The sequence below is a fragment of the Nothobranchius furzeri genome, chromosome 10, assembly GCF_043380555.1.
Source record: "Nothobranchius furzeri strain GRZ-AD chromosome 10, NfurGRZ-RIMD1, whole genome shotgun sequence".
Lineage (NCBI taxonomy): Eukaryota > Metazoa > Chordata > Actinopteri > Cyprinodontiformes > Nothobranchiidae > Nothobranchius > Nothobranchius furzeri.
In genome coordinates this window covers 27,979,701-28,001,073 of record NC_091750.1, presented here as the reverse complement: position 1 = coordinate 28,001,073, position 21,373 = coordinate 27,979,701, and the positions used below count along the sequence as shown (strand labels likewise).

The following is a 21,373-nucleotide window of genomic DNA, read 5'->3' as shown; positions in this document are numbered from 1 at the left end:
TTCATTATGCCAATTACAGTAATCCCTCGTTTATCGCGGTAGATGCGTTCCAGACCTGGCCGCGATAGGTGAAAATCCGCCAAGTAGGGACTCCCAGCATGCCCCTCGCGGGGATTCCCTCCACGTCGCACCTACATCACAAACCGCGGCTATAAACGGAAGTCGCCTTTCCAGCTCACCACTCAGTCATCGTTTCTTCAGATTCATGATCAGAGTTTCCAACCTATCGATCCATCCAATCAGCTCATAGGAATTTATCTTACTTACTTCTGGAAAGCCCGGCATTTCCGTGTCACTTCGCTGACGCTCGAACGCTCGGGGGTTTCCTAGATCAGCCGGCGTTTCACCGACGCTATCACTTCCGCGTCTGTGAAAGCACGCGCCCTATTGAATTATCGTATGATCACATTCTCTTTTTGTGGGTAAAACTCAAGAAAAAAATTTTTTTTACTTGGTTTTTTTAGTTTTATTACAAAAAGTGCATTTTATGATGAAATTGATGAAAAAAACAAGAATTTCTTGATATTTCGCATAGAAAAATACCGCGAATCAGTGAAAAATACCGCGAATCTGCGAATTCCCCCTGAAAAATGCTCCAAAGAAAAAATCCGCGAAGCAGCGAATCCGCGATGAACGAACCGCGAAGTAGCGAGGGATTACTGTAGTTAAAAGTTTCCTATAAAAGGAACCCAGCAGATTGCATCAAGTCACTGATTAGTGTCAGAGTTTTTCCAGGCATGTAGAGACAGTGGAGAGGAAAACTCAGACACAGTGTATATACCAAGTAGTGTTTCTATGGTTGCTACATTGAGATTTCTTAGTAGAGATTGTATTTGGTAACAGAAACATTTAGCTGAGTTCATCTGTATATTAATTCAGCAGGTAAACTAGTAGTAGCACATTCCTTGTTATAGAAAGTAAAATGTTGTTATCAGGAGAGGGAGAATGTTTAAGTGGCTAGCAGCAGCGTGCTAGCCGATGGTCCCCTCTATGAGGCCTCCACAGCTCAGCAGAACATCGTTGTAGCTTCTTCTGGGGAGAAAAACACTTAGAGAGAAAAAATAAGTTTTCTCTCTAAGTGTCAACAAGCACCATTTCTGACGTTAAAGGAACATTATGGAAGTTTGACAGCCACAACATGTACAGTAAGTAAAGCAACCGGAAGGCAGTACGTTTCTTTATTCTGAAAATCTCGGGAAGCTTTGCTCCATTTCCGCATCCGATTTCCTGTCTTTCCTTCCCCAAAAATGTTGAACTTGACCCGTTTCAGAGGCGTCGCGCGTAGAAAATAGAACCGGCGCGTAAGGGCCGCGACACGCTGCTCCTGAGACGCGGCCGACTCGCGCTGCTGACGGCTCCAGTGGAAAAGGTTCTGTTGACCACAGCGGTACCTATCAGCAGCTATGACGTGCTGCTGCAGTAACGTGCTGCTGACGGCTCCGGTGGAAAGAAGGGGTCAGCCAGCTGGTGCTGCACTTACAAGCTCCTAACATTGGGTTTGATGTTGGTGTCATCATCTTTGGGACATGATGAATGTAGAAATGATGGAAAACACACGGCTAATGCGACAGATGTAGCGGCAATGTGAAGAAAAGCTGTAAAAAGCAGCAGATGCAGATGCGTTATATATGGAAGTCATAGTGTGTCACTTCATCATAAACATACAATTCTAACATTAAATTAAAATTAAAAAGGAGCTTTATATATTTATATAAAAATAAAAAATTCTAAATATAATGGAAATTTCTAAATCATATGTAAAAATAAGATGGAACATCTGTACAAACGATGCATTCCAATATGGCAGCCTGATGACATCATAATATGCAAACTTGCTCCCAACACAAACTTTGAGTCCTACACTTTTCCTTTATCTCCAACCTTTTCCAAGCTACACCCTTTTCAGACGGTCATGTCAAAATTGAAGTTTCTTGAAAAAACTCTGGCGCCCAAAGGGTTAACCGCTGAAATAACAGGAAGTACTGCAGTTAGAGAGTAGTGGTAGAAGACAGTAGCAGAGTGTGGAAAGTGGTCCACGTGTCCTCCAGCAGTCTAAGCAACGCTACTTCTGAGAAGGAAACAATTAAAAACAAAAACAGTAAAAAATTCAAACACCTGAAAAATAATGGAGAGCTCCATGCTTTTGTTCTTTTTAAACACAGAAACAGTTTTGTTTACCTGTTTTGTAGCTTCAGTTTCGCCGACGTCGGCGAAACTGTAGCTACAAAACAGGTAAACAAAACTGTTTCTGTGTTTAAAAAGAACAAAAGCATGGATTTAGAAAGACACAGCAAGAACACACCTAAGATAATGGAGAGCTACTGGAAAATGTTTTGAGAGTAAAAAAGTCTAAAAGTTCCTTGAAAAGTCTGTGGTGCTCATAAAAGAACCGGCACAACGTTGCACCACCAACATTATTTTAACATGTGCCTAGGCCAGGGGTCGGCAACCCAAAATGTTGAAAGAGCCATACTGGACCAAAAAAACAAAAATGCCTGGAGCCGCAAAAAATTAAAAGCCTTATATAAGCCTTATGATGAAGGTAACACATGCTGTATGTATCTATATTAGCCTGCTATCAAAAAGACTAAGTTGGCTACAAATACATCATGAGCCTTCATGATTAAATGTTTATACTCCCTGTAGCGCGTCCTGTAGAGCACTGGTTCCCAACCTTTTTCCCAAGGGACCCTGTTTTTTTACCAGTAAAATTTTTGACGACCCCCTCCCCCATTCTCTCTTCCAGTACAAACATGATTAAGAAATGATAAAATTGTTCAAGCACATTTTAATATGCTTTGATTCAATAGATAACCGTAATAGTAGGCTCCAGTACAGAACAAAGTCATTAACAAAACCAAACAGAGCATAATGTGCTTGACAGTTTGTATTACTTTTCTGAACACATTGTTTCTTGTAAACACCGATAAATCAATCATTCCTTTCAATAAACGTTTGACACATAAAAATACACTGAGCAAAATGTACTTAAATGTGTATATTACTGTTTATACTAGATTATTTACTGTAAAGGCTGTGATTAATCAACCAGTCCTATCTTTAATGAACTTTTGACACTTGAAAATAAAACGGTGAGCTGAGCAAAATGTTCTTAAAAGTGTGTTACTTTTTCTGTACTAATTATTTCCTGTCTTAATATCAGTAAACGTTTCACTCATGAAAAAAATGTGAGCAAAATGTAGGCTATAAACAAGTAATAAATGATGTTTTAATCCCTTAAAGTGGAGAGGTCCTGGCGACCCACTGAGAGGCTTTGGCGCCCCCTTGTGGGGGTCGGGACCCCCAGGTTAGGAACCACTGCTGTAGAGCATGACGCACCACGTGACTACTCTGTTGTACGATGCCGCCTCAAGTTTAACTTCATTACAATATTAATGAATCATGTTTCATTGCTTTGATGAAATTAAAGAAATGCAATAAAGAAATCCGATGTTTGATGTCATTTTTATTTTTAGGATTCGAAAAAACAACAAAATGGAACGTGCATAACGTGCCCCTCATCGGGGCAACAAACAGTGCAATAAAACGCAGCCTGCATTTATAAAAACCACTCCTTCATGCAGTCGCCGTCTGTGAACGGTTTCCCACGCTTTATTATCTCCCGGGTTGCAGTAGTGGAGTTTGGAGATGCAATCCACTTCTTAAATCTATTTTTGCGCTCCTGTAATTTCTCCAGAAGTAATGCAATCACACTTTTTCTCTCACTCCCAACTGGATACTCGGCTGCAAATGTAGCATGCCATCCCTGGAATTGTCTTTCCACATTACTCTTTTTGTTATTTGACAACTTCTCGTTACAGAGCAAACATTCAGGCAATCCTTCCGCGTTGGCAATGAATGCAAATGATTCGGTCCAAGAAACGTTGAATCCTCTGTTCTCCTCAGTTATTTTTCTCTTTTTCCCTTTGGGATCCATGGCCCATCACACAGCCGCCTGCCTGGCATCCCGCCCGGCTGATAGAAACGTGTGTCGCAGGCTATGACGCAAATCTTCGTTGACAGAAATGTTGAAATTAAATATTTTTCTACACATTTTTACAGCACTGAAAAACGTCAAGAATGTTTGTGTCATGTTTGTCCTCCTACAGAAACTATATTAAAACAAAAAATGTATTTCCTTCCGCCATCTTTTTCCATTTTCAAACATTTTTGAAAAAGCTCCAGGGAGCCACTAGAGAGCGCTAAAGAGCCGCATGTGGCTCTAGAGCCGTGGGTTGCCGACCCTCGGCCTAGGCCACAAGAAAATGTTGTTTTTTTTTTCAATTAAATCATTAATCCCTCTACATTTGTGGGTGTAAGTTGTGTCATTAATGTGTTTTCTCTGCAGGCGGATTCAAAGCTGAGAGAAGAAGAGAAACGAGCTCTACGATATCTGGAGACCAGGCGCGACTGTAACTCTGTACAAGCGGTGAGTTTTATTTCTGTTTGCTTTTTGGCTGTTTTTACACGGCAGTTTGGCCAAATAGTTAAGTTAAACATTCATTTTAACATCAAGAGATTGAAATCATTTCCAAATGTACTGAAACTTTTGTTTCCTTAGAAGCATTTACCACTTAACAGTTTTTCTCATGAATTTCTTTTCTGTCACCAGTTGATGGAGTGTTGCGTCAACGCTTTAGTGACATCGTTCAAGGAGACCATCTTAGCCGAGTGTCCAGGCATGATCAAACGAAACGAGACAGAGAGTGAGTATGGCTGGAATCGTCCTATAACACCAGGAAATAGACCTGACCAAAACCCCTTTTGTGTGCTTGTGGAGCGTTAATGTGTTACTCTACCTTTTCTGTGCTGTGAGAGCGGTTGAGGATGAGAATGCGCCACCTGGTGGTAAAAGTCCAAATAAAGCCCAGTTTAAACGAGTTCATGCAACATTTAGTGATTCAAGTATGATAAGTCATCTAAAGCTGTTTACTTAACTGAGATGTGAAGTTGGGACCTCTGCTGGGCGTTTGCCCTGCATTAGCCCTCCGTTAGAGTCTGACTCGGTTCTAGTTGTCAAATGGGCTCGAATGGATTTGAAAACAACCAATATTTTTCTTTTGCCACTTCTGTAGCTCAAAACAAAAGTAACATTAATTGTAAATGTTTATTGCATTAATGTGTTTTATTTCAGCTGCACTAGCTTTTTTAAAATGTTTAAGGTGTGTGTGCAGCGCATTACGGCAGCAACGCGGTTGTATGGCGTGCTCAGAAACGCATCAGTCCCCAGATGCAGAGTGTCGGTGCCGTGGTCCACGCAGACGGACAACAAAAACAGGAGAATTCACGCTGTTTGCGTTAAAACCCACCATCCACTTTGATAGCTGAATTTTTGGTCCTTTCCTCGTGAAAAGAGAGTGTGATGTCATAAATACGTGTGATGTCGTAAATACGTGTGATGTCATAAATACGTGTGATGTCATAAATATGTGTGATGTCATAAATACATTTGATGGTATAAATACATGTGATGTCATAAATATGTGTGATGTCATAAATACGCATGATGTCATAAATACGTGTGGTGTCATAAATACGTGTGATGTCACAAATATGTGTGATGTCATAAATACGCGTGATGTCATAAATACATGTGATGTCATAAATACGTGTGATGTCATAAATACGTGATTCTCCACTTGCTCATTGTTCACGCTGAAAAACACCACACTGCTCTCAAAAGATGCAGAAAGCAAAATTGACTCTTTGTGGAATCGTAAATCTGCATTTGTCTTATTGTGAAATTTACCGGATGCTTCAAACCGGTGCTGTTTTTGATTTCCTGTTTAGCCAGCGGACCTTGATGCATTCTGGAAGCAAGGTACGTCAGAAATCGAGCTCACGCGTATCGTTGGCGACGCGTCTGAAACACGGAGCGACCGGTTAACTAAACCGTAGACTATAACATCTTCTATCGACCACAGAGCCACTCAAGCTCCAGGTGTAAACGGATAATCCAGTCATGTTGATATCATTCATCCTTCTGTCCACTCATCACAGAGCTGCACCTGATGTTCTCCCTGATGGACAAAGTTCCCAGTGGCATCGAGCCCATGCTGAAGGATCTGGAGGATCACATAATGAGCGCCGGCCTGGCTGACATGGTGGCTTCAGCGGAGACCATCACCTCGGTGAGAATCTCACTCACGTTTAAGCTGTTCCCGCTGTCTTTGTTCGCCGGACTGGTCAGAAGGATTATTTATCTGGTCTCTGTTGCAGGATTCAGAGAAATACGTGGAGCAGCTGCTGACCTTGTTTAACCGCTTCAGTCGACTGGTCAAAGAGGCCTTTCAGGACGACCCTCGCTTCCTGACAGCTAGAGACAAAGTCAGTTAGATTTAGTCATTTTCATCTCCTCACCGTGTAAAACTTGCTGACCGACGCTGATTCTTTTCACAGGCGTATAAAGCTGTCGTGAACGATGCCACAATATTTAAACTAGAGCTTCCGATGAAGCAGAAAGCGTAAGAAATCACCTTTAGATGTAGTTTTAGTCGTAAATGATCGACGTCTGCGTGTTCATGTTTGCACACTTTGGTTTTTTTTACAGGGTAGGAATGAAAACTCAGCCGGAGTCGAAGTGTCCAGAGCTGCTGGCCAACTACTGCGACATGCTTCTGAGGAAGACTCCGCTGAGTAAGAAGCTCACCTCTGAGGAGATTGAAGCTAAGCTCAAGGAAGTGGTACGTTTTAGGACCTGTTTGCATGTTTTGGGCACTAATCGTTCCCATCCCCGGGGCTCCTGCAGTGTCCTGAAAACTATTTGTTTTTTATGTTTTCAGGGTCTGGTTAGTTGTGAAAAAGAGGAACATTCGTGTCTCCAGACTTCTGCGCTGCTGTTTCTTTTGCAGCTTGAATAAAAATACAGTTTAGCTAAAATTAATAAGTGTGAGCTGCAGTACCAAGAACTACAATCTTCTAGCAAATATTCTTGGATATTTATCATTTTCTAACGAGAAGTCAAATTGATCAAAATGTCTTTAGGCGTCTCTGAAGGAATTTCAAAGTTACCCATTAAATATTTGCTGCCTTGTCGCTTATTAACTCACCGGTTTACCAGAGATGCAGCATGTTTTTGTGCGGAAAAATAAATATTAGGACGGCATTAGAAGCAGGGATGTGTATTTTTGAAATTCTGGCGATACGATACATATCACGATACAGGGGAGACGATACGATATATCACGATATATTGCGATACATTCATTCAGACGTTACAAGCAATTTTTTTTACTGAATTTATTGTAAGAATGTTCAATAAACAGTCCAAACTGATACGTAACATGTTTAACATGAGGTATCTGAACCATGATGGAGGGATTTACATTTCAGTGGTGGAAACAAAACCCGTTGCACACTGCTGCCAACTAGCGGGTGGCGATTGAATTGCACAAAACGAAAAGAAAATACACAAAAGTTTGCATGTAAATTCTTTCAAGAATTAGATACACGGCTTTTGAATATCGATGTAATAATTGCAGGAAAAAATATGACGATATATTGTCATATCGATATTTCCGATACACGGCTTTTGAATATCGATATAATATTGCTAGAAAAAAATCACGATATATTGACATATCGATATTTCCGATACACGGCTTTTGAATATCGATATAATATTGCTAGAAAAAATATCACGCTATATTGCCATATCGATATTTTCTTACATCCCTAATTAGAAGTAAGTAAATTGATAGCATTTAAAGTTGAAAAATGAATCTGCTTTCCCATATTTTGAAATTTTGTCTTGGTTCAAAAATATGAAATTGAAGAACAGGCTTGATGTTCTTATTTAACGGGTCATCTTTACGAGCTCAGGTGTTGTGTTGATACAGTTATGCCCGTCAGACCGCGTGCTCCTGCGTCAAGAGCGTGCACCAAGCAGTCCGCACGGATCCGGTCGACTGCGCCACGTCTCTAATTATAAGTGAAAATATGTTGGTGAAAAAATGAAAGATGAGCGTTGTTACTTTATTGTTCACTTTGTGGGTGAAAACAAAAAAAGTCATATTTCTATTTCTCACCTGATTATTTTAACAAGCCAAGAACATTTCTTTAAAGACCAAGTTCACTTGTTTTTTCAACACATCTGCGGTGGTCTCTAGTATGAGCTAATGCCTTGTGAGCCCATCTCTGTTGGAATAAAGCTCTGGCGCTCCTGCCTCAGGAAGTAGACGTTAGCAAAAAGGGGGAGGGGAGCAGAGCAGGTGACGGTGGGATTTGGAGTCGTATTTCCTGGTATTTGGACACCTCTCCTCTGATTGGATAACAGCAATGTGACTTTGCTACGGACTCAGTTTTCTCTGCAACGTTGATGTATTATCTCCACAAATAACACAAACCTGAAGGAGCTCTGCTGTGTGGTGGAGTTGCTAATGCTAACGGTTAGCATCTTCTAGCTGAGACGTTCTCTACGGTTTCCTGGACGCTGAACCAACAAGAGCCTTTCCCATCTGTCAAGATGGGTGGGTCCATGAATGCCAATTTGACATTATAACACGCTAATGTCGCTGACTTTTATAACCCACGCATTTCAGGATCTGTTTTCTATCAGAAGCTCATGCAGAAAATAGGGTAGAAGACTATTTTCACATTCAGCCTGCATGTTAAACCCAGAGTGACCGATCGTATTTAAAAAATAACAAATTAAAAAGATGTTTCTCAGTGAACTTGGCCTTTAACAAGAGCCTCATCACTTCTGTGAACATAAGTAGACGGCTCAGTGTTCGTTTCCAGATGTTGAGACAAAAATAACTTTGGTGATGAGATCAGAACAAAAGTGTTTTAATAGGTCGTCTGGTTTTCGGTTTTAGACAACAAAACAACGTCTGCTTTCAGCACTTACTCTTTCATTAAATCAGTCCATAAAAGCGTGTATAATCATATTAGTCTGTCATCAAAATCCAAACATTTCTTTTTCTTTTCATTTTTCCTCCTAAAATTGAAATTTCATATACTGAAAATCAGGCCCTGTCCACACGTAGCCGGGGATCTGCCAAAACGTAGATATTTTCCTACGTTTTGGCCTGTCGTCCACACGAAAACGGAGTTTTTTCACAAGAAAACGGATCTTTTAAAAAACTCCGGCCAAAGTGAAGATCTGCGTTTTCTCCGTTTTGGGTGTCTGCGTGTGGACGGACAAAACCGGAGTTTTAAGGTTCGCAACGTCTTTTTCCGCGACAAAAAATGCTGACATCACGTGTGCGACCTGTGTTTACACTAGCCGACATCATGGATGCCCTCAGAGCTGCGCTCGCTTTATCAATTGTCCAAGCGCTTTCTGCTTGTTTGTTTTTGAAAGCGGAATTACTGCTCCTTGCGGAAGACCACAGACGAAGGACGAGGTTAAGAACGGGGGAAGTACTGCCCCCTACAGGTCTGGCATGTCCTTAACAACGTATTTATCCGGGTACGTGTGGACAGAGTTTGTTTTTAAACGAGGTGGTGTGGATGCAAGTTTTTGGAGGGGCGGATATTTGTTTTTTAAAAACCCCGGCTACGTGTGGACTAGGTCTGAGTTGAGCCATATTGGTACCGGTCCATGTGAAACTGTCCTTCGGTGCACTTTTCCATTTTCTGTTTTTGATCCGAGACTAAAACAGAAAATGTGGACAACAAGATCAGATTTAGAAAAAGACTGTCGTTTTTTTCCTTTTTCCTTTATTTTAGTTTTGGTTTTAAGTTGAAAATGAACGAATGAGCGACACACAGACTCAATCTAATCAACCGTTTGACTTTGTCTAGCTTTTAGTGCTGAAGTACGTCCAGAACAAAGACGTGTTCATGCGATACCACAAAGCCCACCTGACCCGCCGCCTCATCCTGGACATCTCAGCAGACAGCGAGATCGAGGAGAACATGGTGGAGTGGCTCAGGGTACGCATGTGTGGGAAGCCTGTCGTGTTTTTATTTCACTCTGATAAACAAACCGGGATGTGCATTAAAATATCACCTCCTCTATAGTCCTCGTGTCATCATCCTGATTGTTTGATCTGTAGAAACATTTCTTAGAAGCCGATCTTTAATTCTGCAGAAAACATTGTTTTAATGTCTCCGTACAGGAAGTAGGCATGCCGGCTGACTACGTGAACAAATTGGCCCGAATGTTTCAAGACATCAAGGTGTCGGAGGACCTCAACCAGTCCTTTAAAGAGATGCACAAACACAACAAGCTGGCTCTACCAGGTAATGTCGGGTCCATCTACGTCCTGCTCTGGAACAGGCGGGATGTGTCCATGCTGACCCGGGTTCTGGTTGCTCTGCAGCGGACTCCGTCAACATAAAGATCCTGAATGCTGGAGCGTGGTCCAGGAGCAGTGAGAAGGTCTTTGTCTCTCTTCCCACGGAGCTGGAGGATTTGATACCTGAGGTTGAAGATTTTTACAAGAAAAACCACAGCGGCAGGAAGCTTCACTGGCATCACCTCATGTCCAACGGCATTGTGAGTGCTACCTGGAAGCTTCTCACTTAGGACTAATTAATCCAGTAGCTATGATTGTTTGGTTCTGACCTGCATCGGGTCACCATCCTAAAAGGTTTTATGGTCCAGCTTGGGCTCATTGAAATGCTGTTTTTCCGTGTTTCGATGTTGGAACAAGAAAATCATGTGCTTGATTTCTCCAGATAACCTTTAAGAATGAGGTGGGGCAGTACGACCTGGAGGTCACCACCTTCCAGCTGGCTGTTCTGTTCGCCTGGAACCAGCGGCCAAGGGAGCGGATCAGCTTTGAAAACCTGAAGTTAGCCACGGAGCTGCCCGACGCCGAGCTGCGACGCACCCTTTGGGTAAAGACGAGAGTTAAAAAAAGAGCCACAGGTGATTAAAAATAGATAAATATGTGCTTTTTTCTGTCCTCCCAGTCTCTGGTTGCATTCCCTAAACTCAAGAGACAGGTGCTGCTGTACGACCCGGTGGTGTCTTCGCCCAAAGACTTTGCAGAAGGAACGTTGTTCTACGTCAACCAGGATTTCTCTCTCATGTAAGGAACCTTAAAGTCAATGTGAAGATCATTTAGGATTTTTTGCTTCTTTTTTAGTATTTTCTGCCCTAACTCTGTCCGTTTTGTCTTCTTTGGCTTCTGTGTTTGATACCTTTGTACAAGAAGTTGTGCAGATACGATCCTGCACACGAGTGCTCTGGTTTTATTTTACAGGATGCATAATCCCCCTAAACCCAAAACCTAACAGCTCTTTTGTGTTTTTTTAGGGTGTGGTGATTTAGAAAGGCTTACAGGTTGTTGTCCAGATTTAAATTTTGTTCAATTATTAAAGATGTTTTTCTGTTAGATCCTTAAAAACCTTCAGTGTGAAACTTACTAAACTGTTTTAGCCACATAGGTTTTTAGTACAGTGGGTTCAGTGACCGGAGAAGCCTTTCAAAATAAAAGTAAAACATGCACAAAAGCAGGACCAGACCGAATATTATCGAGCAGAACTCGTGCAGCTGAATGTTACTTTAAAGGAGCAATGTGTAAGAAATTTACTGTGAAATTATCACAAAACATTCTAATGCCTCAGTCGTGTTGGAAATAAGGTGTATTGTACCAGATTTCATTATCAGCCAGCTACAGAGGTTGTCATTTTTTCTGTCTTCCAAGGAGCAAAAGAGGGGTGTAGTGACGGTTCATATGAGCCCGCAGGCCTGCTGGGTCATCACGGCATCTGTAATCAGACACCGACAGGCAAAAAGATCCAGAACTGAAGTCAGTAAACAGGAGCGACCCAGAGGCTATTTGTTGTGCCCCCAATAAGCCACGGCATCTTTTAGTCTTACTCTAATATCAGGTGAAGCAGGCTGGAGGCTAACGTCGAGCTAACAATGCAAACAGTGAATTAGCCTATAAGTGCCTGCCCTACAACCGGGAGATCGTGGGTTCAAGTCTACGGTCGGGTCATAGCAAAGACTTTACAGATGAGACCCGACGACTCCCACCTCGACACTCGGCATTAAGGGGCAGGTCGGTTCCCGAGCGCGGCCGGTCAAATGCGGAGAACTGATTTCACACACCAGTGTGACAGCTAATGGGGCGTTAACTTCAACTAGAAGCAAACAGTTGCCTCTAAAAATGTCTCACCACGAGATGTACGTGTGAAGGGAATGATGCGTCAGTCTTGGCGTTTTACTTAACTAACAGCAAGACGGCATGCAACAACAGTTCCTCTAATGCCAGAGGCGATAGGGCAGCAGCAGCTCAACAGGTAGAGCGGGTTGTCCAGTTATCTGAAAGGTTGCAGGTTCGATCCCGGCTCCGGACAGAATTCTGCTGTTGTGTCCTTGGGCAAGACACTTAACTCACCCTGCCTGCTGGTGGTGGACGGAGGGACCGGTGGCGCCTGTGCTCGGCAGCCTCGCCTCTGTCAGTGTGCCCCAGGGCAGCTGTGGCTACATCGTAGCTCATCATCAGTGTGTGAATGGATGAATGATACACTGTAGTGTAATGGGCTCGACACACGGGAGGCGACAAATGACCGCGATCAGCGAAATTTGTCGCTGTCGCTTTTATTACCTGTCACACGGGAGGCGATCCGCGCCAGCGGCAAAGCCGTCTACGCGTTCTGTTCCATGGCGAAATCTAAACTTCCTTTGTTTTGATTGGCTGTGTCGGGTTGGAGGGAATTAAGGTTATTTAAGCGGTTCAGAGTTAATAAAGCAGTAGATATGATGTTTCACAAGGTGCTGCTAGAGTTATGTGAAATCTTACTTCTGATTTTACTATAAAACATAATAATAATCAACTTCTCCTCCATGTTTGCTCGGAGGCGTACGGAGCATCCTGTCCGCTCATTGGTCAGTGAATGAAACCTCCGTTGATTGGTCCTCGTCCGAGCCACAGCGATGAAAAGTTGAAAATGTTTCAACTTTCTGGGATCGCGTCGCTGGGTCGTCCGTGCACGACACGTGCACAAGTGCAAACTTTCACACGCACGTTTTTCGCGTTTCGCTGAGTAGGAGAGAGACCTGCGATTATCGCTTTGTCGCGCACGTCTCATTGAAAATGAATGGAGGAGAGGCGATGTCGCCTCCCGTGTGTCGAGCCCATAAAGCGCTTTGGAGTCCTTACTCTGAGAGGCGCCATACAAGTGCGGGTCATTTATCATCATCATCATTTAAATATTGGAAATGTAAGGTGTTCTAGGAAGGTTTGACGGACTGCACTTAGGGGGAAAATGGTCGGCTGCTACATGAAGGAGCCAATCGTAGGAGAGCCCTTCTAGCCAATCAGAGGCGAGTTAGAGCCAACAGTCCGCTTCATTAGAAGGACCTCGTCATTCTGAGCCATATCTTATAACTGTCCTTTGGGCTTTCTCTTATATAACGTTTACGCTACACACTCGTCTGTTTGCATCTAATTTTACAGAAAAAACTCAAAGGTTCAGAAAAGGGGGAAGATTAACCTGATTGGTCGGCTGCAGCTCACCACAGAGCGAATGAGAGAAGAGGAGAATGAAGGCATTGTCCAGCTCAGGATACTAAGAACACAGGTAGGAAGAAGAACTCCCAGCATGCCGAGTGTTGCATTACTCACTGTCAACAAACCACTATGTCTCCACCCCCCCACCCTGCTTTTGTAACATGTAGGAGGCCATAATCCAGATTATGAAAATGAGGAAGCGCATCAATAATGCGCAGCTGCAGACGGAGCTGGTGGAAATCCTAAAGAACATGTTTTTACCACAGAAGAAGATGATCAAGGAGCAGATCGAGTGGCTGATAGATCACAAGTACATCAAGCGGGATGAGACGGACATAAACACCTTCATCTACATGGCATAGCGTGGCACATTAGGATGGCTTGTGTGGACTTTGGTCTCATTGGAGTTAGCCTGATGGACTCTAGGATACTTCCAGGCTTCCCGTCCTCTAATGAGAAGGGAAAACATCCCATCTTGCGCAGGGAGAAGCGTATTCCAGACTGAGATGTATTTAAAAAAAGCTTCCTGCCTTAAAGCTGTACAAAAAAAAGTTTGCTATCAAAGCAGCAGCCGAGTCTGCACCAAGTGGTTGGAGCTGATTTTAGTCTAGTCTGTGTTTGATGCCATGCTGCTTCACGTGGGCCGCCACTACTACTACTACTACTACACTCCTGGTCAGCACTCGCACAAGTCTAAAGCCACGCTGATGGGGGAAAATCTTCAGTCCCAATCAAAACCGAACCTCTTGAACGAAATCATCTTTTTCCTCAAAGGCTATTCTGCTGCTTGGGTTTATCACGGGGCCGCAATGGTGCTGGGGCACAACCATTACCAGAGAAGTGATCAAACCCCTAATCTGGATATTCACAATGTATAAAACACCAGAGAAGCAACTAGGGGTCTGCAGGACCGAGGCCGACTCTCTGTCCTCGGGTCAACGTGAAGCTTTGAGGTACAATCAGAGCCCTCTCCCCACAGCAGCAATCCCCGGGGACAGAAGTGGGGCTGGGGGTCAAAGAGGTCAGCTTGTGCTTGGCACAACCGGCTCGTCTCCAGTAAGAGGAGGCTGAGGTCAGTATTAATAAAATACTACAACTCAAAGCTATGAGAGATGTGAATAATGGAATGAATAAATAAACAGCACCTTATTGTGAAATGACTGTCATCGTCTTTCATTATACCTCAGGCTGCTCACTCGAGTTCCAGTCCCTCACACGGTAGATTTGCATCAAGAACGGCGAGGTGTAGAAAAAACAACACGATGGTTCGGGCAGCTCAGCAAAGTTGTTCAGAATGACGCTGCTGTCTTCTCCGAGTGTGAGGAGTTTAAATTCCTTCCTGTCGAGTTTGACTTCCACACTCTCCGTCCCCTGTGACAGTTTTTGGACAACATCCATTCTGTGGAAAAACTGAACTTTGGTAGAGTCCTTGAAAAACATTTTAGTAACAATTTCTTGAACTGCTGTTGAGAACATTTATTATGAAGGTTAACCAGAAAGGTAAATATGGAGTCTAGTCTTACAAAAGTGTTTAGGGTTCTTCTGGTAGTTGTTAAAATCAGGGTTTATTTACATTTTGACAATTAAAAAATTGGTTATTTTTAAATGTGTGATAGTATGTTGCACTGTTAGTTTGGTGAAGTGGTTGTTACTGAACGGTAGGTGGCGCCAGAGCTTTGACTTTCTGAGGTAAAATAGCATTATTTGTGCAGAAACTGTGTTCTGAACTTTTCATCTACAGATAAAAACAAACAATATTTATGTACTTTCAGTCAGCTTTTCATCCTATTTTCTAATTTATTTAATAAAAAAGACAAGTTACAAAAATTGCTAGTGTACAGAACATCTTATGGGATAATTTCTTTAAATTTCACAAACAAATACATTTTAAGCCTAAATGAAAAGTTAGTATTTTTCTTTTTTTTTCTCTGACGTCCACAGTCACTTGTGTAGCCTATAGTGAGCAAGCAATTGCTATTTTAATTTTCCAATTGTATTGATGCCTTGTAATGAAGTCGCCCATCTATAATCTCAAACCCCCCAAACTACTGTCTAAAGTATATAAGACACTGTCCAAAATAGACGATAGAATAGCAATCCCTATTGAAAAATGGGAGGTGGATCTATCAGTTAGCTTTGACCAGAACTTCTGGTCCCAAACTTGTTTAAAATCTTTTAAAATGATCAGACACCCCAATTTACAATTAATTCAGTACAAAATTCTACACAGAGTACACTATACAGGTCATCGGATGTTCAAGATGGGGTTTGTGTCGTCTGACACCTGTACACACTGCACAAACAGCAGTCCTGACAATTACATTCATGCACTGTGGTCCTGTCTACCTGTCCAGAAATTTTGGGGTAGAGTATGTGAAGACCTGTCAAAGTCTCTGAAATGTCATATCCCAACTTCCCCCTCTCTTTGTTTACTGGTAAACCTGGACGATGTCCAGATTGAAACATCTTTGGTTCACGTGGTTCTGACTGCCATATGCATCGCTAAGAAAGCTATCCTCTTGAATTGGAAAAATAGAGAAACACTGCATTAACCAGTATAGAAATCTTTTGTTAGGTCATATTACACTTGATATAGCCTCTGCTTCCACTTCAAATCAATCTCTCTGGGCTCCTTTGATTGGTTCCATCACATAGCGAGGGTGGGGGGCCGTTGATGTTGTCCTGCAGGATAATGTGGGTGGGGGGGTGGAGGGTCTGAGTTTGGAGTATCCGGATATTCCCTGGAGATGGGTTCACTGGGGGGTGTCTGGGACTGGGGGGGCCGTTGCCCCCCTCTGGAGGTACTTGGGTTGCCTCAGGGGATGGACTACTGGCGGTTGCGAGTGGGGCCCCTTGGAGGTCTTGGCGGTGGCCATGGGTTGCTGCCCGGCCGCTGCGTTGCCTCTGGGCGGGTCTGGGTGGGGGCTAGTGATTTTTATCTTGAGAGGCGCTATAGAAATGATATTTTCTTCTTCTTCTTCAGGGTGTGGGGGTGGCCGGCCCCGTGGGGGGGATCTGGGTGGGGCCTTGGGGATCTGGTCCTGGCATGTATGCTGCCGGGGAGAAGGCAGGAACATGCAGCAGTGTCTGACTCGGGTTCAGGGGCCTCGGGTAGACCTTGGCTCCTCTGCTGTCCCATCACAGGGGAGGGGGAAGTCCAGGAGGGGGAGGACCAAACCTTACCTTGATGTCCTATGTCTTTTATAGTCCGGAAGTTGTGCAAATGCAGGGATGGGCGTAGATATTCTGCTGGGGTGGGGCTGGGTTGGTGCCCTCGGGCTCACTGAGGCTTTGTGATGCTGCTGCTTTGGGCCCTGGAAGGATGGGTTCGGGTCTCCATGCTCTGGGTGGTATTTTGACAACAGAGGTACCTCTTGGGGCCAGTGGGGGAGCTGGCTCCCTGGAGGGCTAAGCCCAACCAGCCATTCCTCCCCATCCCTGCATATTTCTCTCCTCCTGCTCCCTCACATCATCACACAAACATACACATAGGACCATGGGGGGTGGACAAGTCAGGGAGTGCGGGTATGGACCCATTTCCGCATTCCTGTGGCAACCTGCCCCCTAATTTTATTTGCACCTTATACACTTCCACCGACGACATTCCACGCAAACACACACTTGGGGCCTTGGGAGTGAGCACATTCAACGGCATTTGCAGGGGGGCTTCTCAGCCTCCTCCTGAGTGCCGGTGCTCACTTCCAATTTTAAACTGCACTTAGACACCGAGGGCTGTGGGTGCAAGTGGGGTGGTGCGGTGGCATCCGCTGGCATAGGCCAGATGATGCCCGCACTGCCCGCTCACCACAGCTATGGAATACACCTCATCAACTCTCACTAACACTATACTGGAGCAGACGAAGGGAGACTAGGGGTCTTAGTACACCTCTGTTGTCGCTTGGCTTCCTGGGGCTGGAGGCTAGGAGGGAGATCCGGCCGTCCGGTTGGGGTCTGGGGTGGTGGGTTGCTGTGCTCAGCGTTGGGCGGGGGAGCCTGCTCATCAGCACCCCAGCAGAAAGGGTCGAACTCTTGGAACCGGGAGTGGTTGTACCCCATGTGCAGCAGTACTGGGACCAGAGTGAATAGGGTGTGAATGGGGAGCATGAGTGGGTGTCCGGCGTGCGTCTTTGTAAGTCTTTGGTTGTATGTGCATGTGTGAGCATGAGGGAGGGAGTGTGTGACTGTGTTTGTGTATGACTGTATATGTCAGGTGGGGCCTTTGACTCCTCCCTTCTCCTGGGACTTCTTTTGGTGATATAGATCTTCGTCTCCCCTCTCCCTGCCACACCTGGTGTGGGGTGTGGTGCTTTGGTCTGCCTGGGTCGTGGCTCCCGGGTCAGGGAGTTTAAGATTTTTGGCGTCTGCCTGACCAATCCCCATGGCTGCCTGGTGGGGTCTGGGTCCCTGGGCTCCACTGGGTCCCCGGCGGGGGTGGTCGTCCCTGGGTCCCGGGCTCGGCCGGCTAGGGGGTGGGAAGCTGCGGGTGGGTCTGTGGGCTTGCCGCTGATATCTCCCGGGACTCTGCCGGCTGCTGGTTGTGGCCCCCCCCGGGGCGATCCTCTGTGCCTCTCGAGGGGGGTGGGGGCTTTTCTGGTCGCAGTCTCCCTGGACTTCTTGTGCTCTGGGGCAGCGCCTGGATCTCTGGGACTTGGAGCTCCCTCCGTCTCCTGCACATCTTTAGGGGGCAGATCTGTGGCCCCTCACACTCTCTATTGGACGCTCCTATAGAGCTTCGGATCCCACGTGACTCTCAGTTAGTGGACGCCATTTTGGCATGCAAAAAAGGTAAACAAACACGGATGTAACCATGAACATGAACGGGATCCGCTTGGATTTTACTTCGTCGGAGTTTACTTCACACTTTAAAACTGAAGAAATCGTTTTATATAGTCAGAAATTAAATAGACTAAATATATCCGACCCTTACCGTGCCCCTGGGATACTTTTTAAAAACGCCAGAAGCTGTCGGAGCGGGCTTCTTACCGGCACAACACCGGACCTGACCGGGGAACCCCTTGGGATTTACCCGGAAGAGCTGGCTCCGGCGGCTGGGGAGAGGGAAGTCACGCTACTGCCCCCGCAACCCGATTCCAGATACGCGGATGAAAATGGATGGATGCATGGACAAATAACAGATTTACACGTAAGTATTCTCGGTGAGACAGATAATAGCAATCCAAAGTGCTTTTTATGTGTGATCTGACAAATGATCAACCATTGCTTAAAAATTCAATACAGCTTAGCCGGTTAATTGCTGTGATCATAAAACACGTAAACGGCAGCACGCAGAAATCACGAGGCAACGTTTTACGTGACGTTTACTTGTTGCTATGAGTAATAAGACAGAAAAAGCCACGCCAAAATAAGTTTAGGAAGCCCGCTAAGAATCGTAATAAAACATTTAAAATAAATACCACACACAGTTGAGGAAACGTTGGTTTAAGTACCTGATATGAAGCGGTCGCTGCATAAGTGAAAACCTTTACTCTCGGGATCCCACAGTTTCATTTTAGCCCGGTCACTAGCGTGTTTTATTATAATGATCCAACGTTTGCGGCGCTCCGTATCTTGGGGAATCCTGTAGATGGCTCATTCCTTATGTCGTCCACGTCTGTTCTGCATCCTGGGGCACAACAGGAATCTACCATATTTCCCGTTTGATTGAGTTTTCTGACAATAACAAATAGTCCAGCTGCCGGCATCTGCCTGCCAAATGGCGCCGTTTCGATTTGAACTGTTGCATGCCGGGAGAAGTGACGTCAACTCCCGGAGCTCTATAGAGAAACCTTACATAAACAAGCGCGTGTACACACACAGGTGCTCACATGGTGCTCTCAAAAGTGTGGGCTTGGGCACGTTCAACACATGTCTTAAGGCTATGGTGGGCACTTAATGCACTGTGATTTATTATCGTGTGATTGTTCAGTTAAACAATGTTGATTATATATTTTTTCATCAAGTTGACTCAGTGATAACTGGACCTTGTTGTGTTGTTGTTGTGTCCCATTTTTTATTGTTTTTTTTCTTTTCTTGTCTCTTTCTGCAGGTCTAGAATCAGATTCTCATTCATTAATGTTTATTTTTCTGGACCCCCCCCCCCCCCCCCCCATCTTTAGTATTTTCCTTTCTCTTTCACCTCTGTCTCCGTGTCTGGTCGGAATTAAAAAGCATTCAAAACAATAACAATAAAGTTTTAAGTATCAGGCGTGACATTTAAAGCAGACGCTTTGATGCTCCACCTGAGAGTAAATCTGTAAGGCTTGGCACCAGCATTCAGACATCAATTCTGTTTGCTTCACAGCCAGACAGGACAGGAAAATAAATAATGAAGTCACCTTTGGGAAACTATAATTTACGCAAATGGCTGTTCTAACTATTCCTACTTTTCAAAAGTCTAAGCATCAGAATTATCCAGTATGGACTGGTGGTGCATCTGTGTTGTGTACATAAAATTAAATTGCATTGATCAGTTATTGCACTGCTGCATTTTAATTGTAATGAGGCCAAGTGGAAATACTAATTTGCACGATGACTCCGACTCTGTAATTACAGCACGAGAAGCTGAACTTAATCTGACATTTAATAATTTTTCTAGATAAAAAATATAAATATTTCTTCACCGGAAAATATTGGAACGCGTCTATTTTTCTGTTGGATGTGACACACAGGTGGGATAAAGCCTGTGAAAGGCTGTAATTAGGCATTTTTAAATCTTAATTACAGCATATTGCATCCTGTTGTTTGTAAACGAGTGGATCACAGCAGGCCTGTAAAATCGGCACATGCGCACTGAGCAACCCCCATCCATTCACGAACCACCCCCCACGATGCGCGCGCGCAGGCGCAACCACCTCTGGGCCACTGGTGTCAAGCACCGATAACGGGCATAAAATACTTCCTTTGTGAGTTTTCACAATAAATGTTCTTTTTAAAAGGATGAGGCTTTCTTTCTACATTTGTTTCACAATCACGGTAAGTCTGTTTTGTTCTTTTCTACCAGGTTTTCTGCCATTTGGGAAAAGATTGACTCACAAAAATAGCGGCTGTAGCCTAGCTAACATTTAAACAAAATAGCCTAATTTTCAAATTATTTAAAGGTGTGCTTCACTGTAAAAACATTTTTAGATCTTATTTTTTATTATAATAGGTCAATCTGAGTTTTTCATGCAGGCTGAACATGAAAATAGTCTTCTACACATCTCATCCAATAGCTTCTGATAGAAAATAGATGGTGAAACTGTAGGATTTCAAATGCCTGACAGAGTGACATCACACTGTCACTAAACATTCATGGACTCAACCATCTTGACTCTGACGGGGAAGGCTGTTGTTGGGTTAGTAAGTAAGTAAGTAAGTAAAGTTTATTTATATAGCGCCTTTCACAGATATAAATCACAAAGCGCTGTACAACATGAGTAAAATCAGGGCAAATACCTCAAACCAATAAAAACATCATAAAAACAATAGCAGTGACAACAATAGTAACCAAAATCAGGAGTAAAAACAAAGTCAAGGTGTGAACAAGAACAAAGCCATCTTTTAGAATATTTAGCGGGGGAAAACCTGGATGAAAAGGTGAGTTTTAAGATGTTTTTTGAAGACCTCTACAGATTTCAAGAGACGGAGATTTGAAGGTAGACTGTTCCAAAGTCTGGGGGCAATAGACTGAAAGGCCCTGTCCCCTTTGGTTTTTAGTCTGGTTCGAGGAACAGCCAGGAGGTTTCCAGATGTGGATCTGAGGTTCCGTGAAGTGGTGCGTGGGGATAAAAGCTCAGATAGCTTAGCGTCCAGGAAACAGCAGAGAACGTCTCAGCCTAGTATAAGCTAACTGTTAGCATTAGCAACACCGCTACATGGCAAAACTCCTCTAGACTTGTGTTATTTGTGCAGATAAAATATCAACATTGCAAAGGAAACAGTCAGTGGCAGAGTCGCGTTGCTGTTGGCCAATCAGAGGA

General features: G+C 44.0%; 1 protein-coding gene across 1 annotated transcript in view; it reads left to right on the top strand.

Annotated features, from left to right (window-relative positions):
- The window catches only part of LOC107387192 (cullin-5), a 28,915-nt gene extending 14,343 nt beyond the window's left edge, over positions 1–14,572 (top strand). Inside the window, exons 7-19 of the mRNA XM_015962008.3 lie at positions 4,349–4,429; positions 4,613–4,706; positions 6,001–6,131; positions 6,220–6,327; positions 6,400–6,464; positions 6,551–6,683; positions 9,748–9,879; positions 10,065–10,188; positions 10,269–10,444; positions 10,627–10,788; positions 10,864–10,982; positions 13,362–13,485; positions 13,583–14,572. Of these exons, the coding sequence (XP_015817494.1) occupies positions 4,349–4,429; positions 4,613–4,706; positions 6,001–6,131; positions 6,220–6,327; positions 6,400–6,464; positions 6,551–6,683; positions 9,748–9,879; positions 10,065–10,188; positions 10,269–10,444; positions 10,627–10,788; positions 10,864–10,982; positions 13,362–13,485; positions 13,583–13,777 (1,644 nt within the window). The 3' untranslated portion in view covers positions 13,778–14,572. The remainder of the gene's footprint in view (positions 1–4,348; positions 4,430–4,612; positions 4,707–6,000; positions 6,132–6,219; positions 6,328–6,399; positions 6,465–6,550; positions 6,684–9,747; positions 9,880–10,064; positions 10,189–10,268; positions 10,445–10,626; positions 10,789–10,863; positions 10,983–13,361; positions 13,486–13,582) is intronic.
- The last annotated feature ends 6,801 nt before the right edge of the window (positions 14,573–21,373 follow it).